General features: G+C 43.3%; 1 protein-coding gene across 4 annotated transcripts in view; it reads right to left on the bottom strand.

Annotated features, from left to right (window-relative positions):
• The window catches only part of TRIO (trio Rho guanine nucleotide exchange factor), a 589244-nt gene that overhangs the window by 41905 nt on the left and 538590 nt on the right, over positions 1–8749 (bottom strand). For all 4 annotated transcript variants that reach the window (XM_019521265.1, XM_019521285.1, XM_019521275.1 and 1 more), the window contains exons 35-36: positions 2349–2641; positions 766–936 (exon numbers count right to left, since the gene is read on the bottom strand). In XM_019521265.1, the coding sequence (XP_019376810.1) occupies positions 766–936; positions 2349–2641 (464 nt within the window). The remainder of the gene's footprint in view (positions 1–765; positions 937–2348; positions 2642–8749) is intronic.

Here is an 8749-nt window from a genome sequence, read left to right as displayed (position 1 = left end):
TTTTTTTTTTTTTTTTTTTAAACAACTGTGTCACAAGACAGTAAGATTCATTTGTTGAATTTACACATCTACTGAAAATGACCAAGTTTGCATTTTCAGATTCATTCTTTTACTCTCAATCTAAAAGGATGCCTGCTGCTGCTTCTTTCTTTTAAGTACATTGAGTATTTCTGGGATGCAAATAACTATTGTGGAGTCATAGTAGAGGGAAATTAATTACAGACACTGGGAAAACTATGGTCTCTCTTAACAAATAAGCTATTGTACCTTTATTCCTAATTTCAGTCAACCTGTGTATATGAAAGAAGATACACAAAACATTTCAGAGGTGAGGCTAAAAAAAAAAAAGATTTGTTTGCTGAATAATATACAGGGTAAAAGGGTTTCACTTCGAAAAATCGATGGCTCCCAATCTTAACTTTTCCCTGCTTACAAAAAATGAAGTCACTAGAAAGGGTGCATGTATTAGGCATGTGTTTATATGTTCATAGGCACACAAAACAGATGCCCATCCCCATGATCAGTGTAAGATCCTTTTGAGCTTGCCTATAAAATACTTCTGCTTTGTACTCAACTGTACAATTGCATACGATTTATACATTTTCTCTGTAGTCAAACCCAAGCTGCCCCAAAATGACACAATGAGGCTTTAAACATTTCAAGATGATGCGCATTTAATGCAGTAGTGCTTATTCTTAGATAAGAAAGAGTTCTCTTTGATGAAACTCTCTCTGCTTATCAGTTTTTTCCATGCTTTCCTTTTACCTTGTCATCCTGGGAATCTGGCTGGAGTAGACTGTGTTGCTGAATTGCCATTGGTGGAGGGAGTGGCACAGCATCTGCTCCTTCTTCACCTTCCTCCTCGCCACAGCTCTGCATACCAGAGGAGGAGGATTTGGAGAGTGTGCCACTGCTTAGCCCCTCATTTCGACCTCTCTGCAAAGATCAAGACATTCAAACTTCTTTACCTCCTTCAAAGGACCACAAAGTAGATCGAGCCCAACTACTCAATGTTCATAACCCACTTGACAAGTCTAGAAACAGCTGAAAAGATCTCTTCAAAAGAAAAGGCCTGGCTGCCAAAAATCTAATCCCTTCAAAAGCATGCAATTTGCAATATCTAGATAGGTAAGGCAGCCAGGAAACATACAACTCTCACAACATTCTCCCAGGCAATCTAAAGAAATATGGGCTGGATGAATGGACTGGAAGGTAGATAGAAAACTGACTAGAGCATCAGGCTCAGAGAGGAGTAATTAATGGCTCAATGTCTAGTTGGCAGCCAGTATCAAGTGGAGTGCCAGGCATTTGAGAAGAGCGCCAAATTATTCCCAAACTTGCAGCCCTCACACCCTTATGGTGCTAAGTCCTGAGTCCATTTCTTGCCAGTTGCTACTGTATCCCCTAATTGATACATTAAATCTAATAAAATATGCCAGATATCTAAGTTTATATTAGATACTAATAATTGATATTCTACATAATTAACCTGAGAATGTTGGTAGGTGACCTGGCCACAAGATTACCTGTAATCTGGGTAATAACATTATTTAGATAATACAACCAATATTTAGATTTAAAGGAAGTAAAAGGTGAAAAAATACAGCATAAACCTGTCTGTCTCCTTGAATACATTAGGATGGCACTAACTTCAACCTGTACAAAACAGAAATTTGGTCCAAATGGTATCAAAATGGATCCAAGGACTATTTATATATGAGAGTTATGAACATGGGGAAAAATTCAGTAGAAAGACTTCTCCATTCTCTTTGCTTTGCTTTTCCTGAATGCTTATGTATTATGTATTATTTAACAGATGCTAACTACCCTTCAATTAGAGAAAGCGAACCATTTCCCAGGACAATCCACCAGAATACAGCAAACAGTCTGAAATTCCTGCATTTTAGCAATATCTGGCTTCAAAGGAGTTAAAAACAAACAAGCTAACACATGCCCTGTTTCCTTGGTTCTTCTGGAATGGAAAGGAAGAAAAAGAATCATGCAATTTTTCTCGTTATCAGAACATTAGTTCTCCATACCATGAGAAAGGGGAGTTCTGCTATGGAATATGAAGTCAAGAGATTTTCCTTCCCTCTCTTTTCTATTTTTAAATTAGAATGCTTTCCTCACTCAGTCCTACTATTTACTCAAGGGATCTGTGAAACTGAAGGGAGTGCTAAACTTGAGACAGGTGAGTTGTAGGAGATGCCATATTTACTTTGCCTACAAAAAACAAAAAGGCAAAGGAAACTATCGCCAGGCTACAGTACCACCTAGCATACCAACACTGAGAACCCAAGTCATGTCCAACAAGCATAGGCCACAAAAGGTTTGCCCCAAACACTCACCTCTTCAGTAGTTTCATCCTGGGGTGTAGCAGCACTGTCATCAGAGTCCTTCTGAGAACCAGCATCAGCACTTTTGCGCACCTCTCTACTCTTCTTATGCTTGTGTGCCAATTTTTTAACATGCCCATCTGCCTTTCCACTGCTAAGGCGCCTCACAGGACTGGTAAGCCATTTCCTTAGGGTGTTGCCAGGACGTTTGGGACCTGGTGAACTCTGTGCACCAATCATATGAGGCTGTAATGATGTTACTGAGGCGGGAGGACTGGCATCATTACTGGAGACTGAAAGAGAGTCTGAGAATAGAAAATGAAAAATATTTTAAAAGCTGAAATATTAATGACTGAGCAATTTAAAAGCAAGAGAAATGTTCAGTATTTTATAAAGCTGTATTCAGAATTGACTTGAGAGGAAACAGCACCTAAATCTGTTCATATCTGCATGACAACAAGCAAAATCTGACTGTACCTTTCATGTAACATATTAGCTGGAAAAGTGAGGTAGCAGAAACATAATCCTTCATTTATAACATTGCATTAACCATGGTGGATCACATCATTGGATCAAGACCTGTGCAGTATCTTCCTCCTGGGTGGCTACACAGTGGGGGTGCAGGAAGCTTAAAAGCCCCTTTGCAAACCTGAACCAGTGTTTTTGCAAAATGACCTACCAGTTTGTGTGCTCAGCATGTGATATCTACGGAGATCTGGGTTTGCTAAAAATGATGAACACTTGCACACTGAACACAAGGGCCCTTCAAAGTATCTTAAGTTAAGCACCCAAAAATGGCGAAATCAATTTAGATATCAGCTGTTGACAAAATAAAAGACCACCCACATGAAAGCAGACGTTTTCAAGACCCATAAACATCTAATTAAATAATCATGCATTTCCCCTGCCACTGGTGATTACAATTTGTTGTAATGTATTGACAAACAATTACTGTGTTATTAACTATTTTGGTACCGAGTACAAATTCAACAAAGCATTTAGAGAACACGTAGGATGTATTTTATCTTAAATGTACATTATTTTTAACTCAGCCATTATTAGTCAAGCATTTCAACTGATAATAAATAAAACCTCCTATTGTTCATAAAAATTACATATGCCCTGATTATTTTCATTACAAGCTAATTTTCAGGGGAGTTAGGGGAGAGGAGGAGATTTAAGAACTCTGTTAAATGTCTGTCTTTTTTTTGGATTTAATCTTCTGGGAGTTTTTGAAAGGATGCAGCATGGTTATATTTAAAAGACCAATGAAAACACACTCCTGCTCAAACCCCAGGATTAGCAATATTTATTTCTTTGCAGGAGAATGCTTGATTTTCTCCAGTCAAACAAAGGATTATTCTCTTTCTCCCAATCTAATAATTATACGTACATAAGATCAATAGCAGTTTCCCACTGAGGTTCCTGTCACTTGGACTAGACATTACTCCTACAATGAACACCCACTGGGTAAGGTATTGCTAGTCTGTGTTTTTTCCTGAGCCAACAGCATAATTTACTAAAAACACATTTAAAAAAAAAGTGGTTAAACACACATTTAAAAAAAAAAGTTTTTGCAGATCTCTCTCACCCATTTAAATTTCTACCATTTTATCAAGGTAGATCTATCTACCTTAATAGATTTTATCTATTAAGATATCAAATGAATTTTTACTACACTTGTGTGTTCAAGACAGGTTATGGAAAAATCGTGGCATACTACTATTCAGAATAGTATTAATGCTAGGAATGACATAAGTGCCTGTGTGCCTATTCCAAGATCAGTCCAGATCACCCAACAGTACAAGGAAAAGCTTCCAGCACAAATAGTGAGAGAAGGAAAAATAAAAAAACAATTTGAAACAATGTTTCCTCATGTGAGGAAAGCCTCATGAAGTTAATCTTTTGTGTAGAGTGCCTGATGCCTGGAGTCTGCAAAGCAGAGCATCTCAGACTGTTCTGCTTCTATAAACTATTAAGGAAAAATACTTATCAAGAAGCTTACTAGACAAGGCAGGGAGGATCCAGGAGGAACACAATAACATTGAACATCGGTTGTTTTGTTGTTCGAGCCTCTTCAGCAAGGCCAAATCTCAGAGAGTAAGAAAGCTACAAGACAAAATGTCTTTCCTTGCCATTCATCCAAAAAGCCTACCCTGCCACTTCAAAAATATTTTCCTGGATATTCACCATAGGTATCAACAGACTAACAATTATGCTGTTTTAAGTGGGAACTTGGCACTTGCTAGCATGTCAACTGACTTGCAGTTTCATCTGTTTGTTCTTACCCTACAGTAAGTAAAGCTAAATCATGGGAATTAGATTTTTTTGAACTGCCCCACTTCCCTTCCACTTACAAAGGACAGGTGCTGATAGACTAAATAGAACAGATTTAACCAAAATATAAAATCAACCCTTTAATTCCTGGACAATCAAGGCAGAACAGTAGATCACTCATTTATCTGCAATGAATCATGGCAAAAACTAGGACAGCACCCTCTGAGACCAAGTGCCACCGATCCAGCTCCATTACATAAAATGCTATAGCTGCAACATACAACGTAACTGTAACAAAGCATATCATTAGGAGTAGTGCAGTGGCTAAGTCGGGAGTACTGTGTACCATGATCAAATAGCAGGATCGTCAGAGGCTCTTTCCCCTCCCCTCTGCTCCCTGGGCAGAGCTCGTCCAGCACAGACTTGCAGACATAGCAGGGTCTGCTGACTTCACCGTGTCTCCCACCCCCTCCCCTCTCACCACTTGCTGCTTAAGCAGGGATCCCTACCTCCCCTCTCCCACAGCACAGACCATAGCTAGCATGTGGTATGCTAGCTAGTGCTGTATAAGGCTCTGGCAGAGACTGCAGACACAACAGGGTGTTGGCTTCTCCCTGCCCTATCCCCCACTCCCTCCCTCCCATCTTCTACAGCACAGACTCCAGGCATGTGGTGTGCTAGCTAATGCTGAGAGGTGTCTGTGTGCATGGCTCTCCAATATCATTGGGGCAGGCAGGCAGGCAGACAGACAGGGTTTTTGGAGCTAATCAACAGGTCACCCCTGGTAAGCTGTTTAAGAAGAGTATGAAGTAAGGGGAGACAAGCTATTGTTTTGCTAATTGGGTGATAAAGGCTTTTATCAGCTCTGGGCTATTTTGCTCACCTGTCAGTTTGCTGCAGACAGTATGACAAGCAGGGAGGGAAATTGAAAAGTTCTGTATCATCAACAGATGCATGCATTGCACCCCCCACCTTGCCTCAGAGTGCTAGCAAGGGTCTGACAACTCTCCCACCCCTTGTGCAGCCATTAGGGAAAATCCTGGGATGTTGCAAGCAGACCTCCTGAATGAGAGAGTCCTGCCAGGACCTGGCCACACCCCCCTCAGCTCAACTCTGTGCAAGGGAAGGGAGGGCTGCTCTAGTGTCCTCCGGCCTCTACCCTGAGCCACTGAAGGCATGTGCCTGAATTTCCTCAGATCAAAGAGAATGTCTGTCCAGTTTCCAACCGGTTCTGCCTGGTCAAGTTAAACTAACCTACAAAGGCTGTCCCTAACTCCCTAATGACAGCTTTTGGCTAGTCAACTCTTTCCTTGATACAGATGCCTCTGATACACAAACGGCCTCCCTGCAAAGCTTCTGAGATACCTTGAGACAGATTGCTGGGGAGGATAGCGTGCAGGTTTTGTTTACTTGTTTGTGCTATTATTGCAATATTTAGACTTTTAAAGCCTAGCATCCAACTGTTTATGGGCAAAGGAGAGAGGGAAGAAAGCCACAATTAATTTTAATTGGAGAAAAACCTAGCAGACAAAATGAAGTGAGACAACCATATTTCAAGGTGCACTCTTGAAATGGATCCTCCCACAGAGTTGAACTGTTAGCCCTCATTATGTAAGCAGTAAGCGGTTGTACCATGTTAGCTTCCAGTTCACAAGTTTTACTAAAAAGCATTTCTTGGATCCATTTATTGTTAGTGCTAAAGGAAAAGTTACCAAGGGATAAAACAAACAAAGGTCAAAATGATGGACTGTGTTAGCCCAGGGTTGGCAACCTACAACCTGTGGGTTCAATCCAGATTTCATCCAGTCTGTGAAGACTGGATATTGTTGGCAATCTGTCTGGGTGGAGGAGGGAAGGTGAGAGTTTCTGCAGTGTTTGGTTCACATTTGCTTCAGCAGCAGTTCAGTGGTGGGGAGCAGCAGTGGTAATGGCCAGGTTGGAACTATCAGCATGCCTCAGAGTGAGCTGTCATTTTGGCCCACTGCTCAGAAAAGATTGCCAATCCCTGACGTTAGCTTATCAGTGTTTATTTCCCATGCAATTGCCACCCTTCACTGCATAAAATTATTCAACTGACTAAAGACAAACAAAGGAAAAACATGTAGAAAAAAAAGCTTAAAAGGAGCAAATGAACAGTCAAGGTCAGATTATCATCAACCTCTTTATATTTTCCCTGGTTCCCAAAATTTCATAAAAGTGGCAGTGTAAAACACATAGACTTCCTGAATATTGGTTGGGTAGGTCAAAAGAGAAGTATGTCTACCCTTAGTCCTTGAAGATCAAACTCTAGTATTGCCTTGTTTGTAAGAAAGCCAAGTCCACCTTTTCAGCAGTCGTCTATAAGCCATTTAAAAAATTTTCTGCTTTTATTTTTTTGGCCCAAGAAAACACTTGCTCTCAATGAGAAGAGGGCTCTCTGAGATATGTTAGGATTGGGTTTTAGGAACAGGGTGCCACCTTTGCGTGCCTTGGAAGTCTGGCACTGGTCCCTCCCACTGGGTGCATCAACACATGCAAGCATGTGTGCTTGCAGTAGCTCAAGGAGAAGCGGTGCAAATTTGAGCCAGGGCTTTTTGTTTCAGCGCATGTGCTCGGACATGCACTTTGTTGTAGAGCAAATTGTGCCACTTGCGGCAAAATAACCCTCCCTGGCTCCTCCCGGACCTTCAGCCAGGGGGAACTAGAGCCCGGGGCCAGCACCTGTGCTGTCCTCAGCAGTATAAAAAAGCTGCCCTGTCCTGGCCGCAGCAGTATAAAAAGCCGCCCTGGCAAGTAGCTCAGGGCTACTAGCTCTCAGGAGCATCTGGGGCGCAGCCAATTGGTACCCGGAGACACTACCCCTTGTGCCAGCTGGACTGCTGAAGCAGCCGTGAGAGCTCCCTGCACCCACTGCAACAGTTTGGCAGTTGGGGGTGCTGCTTGGCTGTGACCTGTTGTGCACCTGCCAGATCTGGATGGGGACTGCACAGCCAGTAGAGGCATCTGCCCCTCTGGGCCAGCTGCCAGTGGACTGCGGTTGCAGGGTTGGCCTTTGTGCAGCACTACTGCCATTTGTGCCCCCTGCCCAGCCATCTGGGTAGCTATCACCCGAAAAATGTTCCAGGTGTGGTAGCTTGCTTTGAACTGTCAAAGCATGTCCTCTTGGCCCCATCTGTCCAGGAGGTTAGCCACAGCCAGATGGGTCCAAGATGCTAGCTCTGAGCAAGCAGGGTCCTGCCACTGGCCTCCCTAGCAGGAATTATGGTGTTCCCTATTGGAAAACTGAAAAATCCCTGATAAAAAAAATCCCGAAGTCACTCTGTAAAATATCCCAAAATCCATGTTCCTCTACAAGTAAAACAAAAGACCACTATAAAGACAGAAAGCAAGACAGAGACAGCGATTAGTTGGACAGTGTTTTATTGATATATCTTACAGTGTTAAAGCTACTCTCATCCTAATAATAGAGTGAATCTAAATACACGTTTCATGAATAAGTTTGGCTGCACCCCCACAGGGCGATGGCCCCCACACAAGGGATTTGGCCCCCCCAACAGGGGGTTCAGCCTTTTCACAAGGGGTATGCCCCCTATAGGGGGTTCAACCCCCACACAAGGGGTATGGGCCCCCAACAGTGGATTCAGCCCCCACACAAAGGGTATGCCCTCCCAACAAGGGGTTTGGCTCCCCCAACATGGGGTTCAACCCCAAAACAAGGGGTACAGGCCCCCTATAGGGGGTTCAACCCCCACACAAGGGGTATGGGCCCCCAACAGTGGATTCAGCCCCCACACAAGAGGTATGCCCTCCCCCAACAGGGGATTTGGCCCCCAACATGGGGTTCAACCCCAAAACAAGGGGTACAGGTCCCCAACAGGGGGTTCAGCCCCCACACAAGTGGTATGGCACCCCCAACAGCAGCCAAATGGCTCTCACAGGGGCTACCACCTCCCTTGCAAGGCCCACATATCCCTCCGCAGACCCCCAATTGCTGCCCCACCTGGCCCCATCCCCTACCAGTTGCTGCAGCCCCCACAATGGCTGCGTCCCCAGCCCCACCCCCCTAACTTGAACCCCCCAGACCCTGATGGCTATCCCCACAACCCCAGGCACCATCACTTAAAAAAAAACCCAGAAAAAGAACAGGAAAAAAATGG

This window comes from Gavialis gangeticus, unplaced genomic scaffold, assembly GCF_001723915.1.
Source record: "Gavialis gangeticus isolate Ggan-Ray unplaced genomic scaffold, GavGan_comp1, whole genome shotgun sequence".
Taxonomy (NCBI): Eukaryota; Metazoa; Chordata; order Crocodylia; family Gavialidae; genus Gavialis; species Gavialis gangeticus.
The sequence above is the reverse complement of the archived record's forward strand: the minus strand, read 5'-3'. Positions and strand labels throughout refer to the sequence as shown.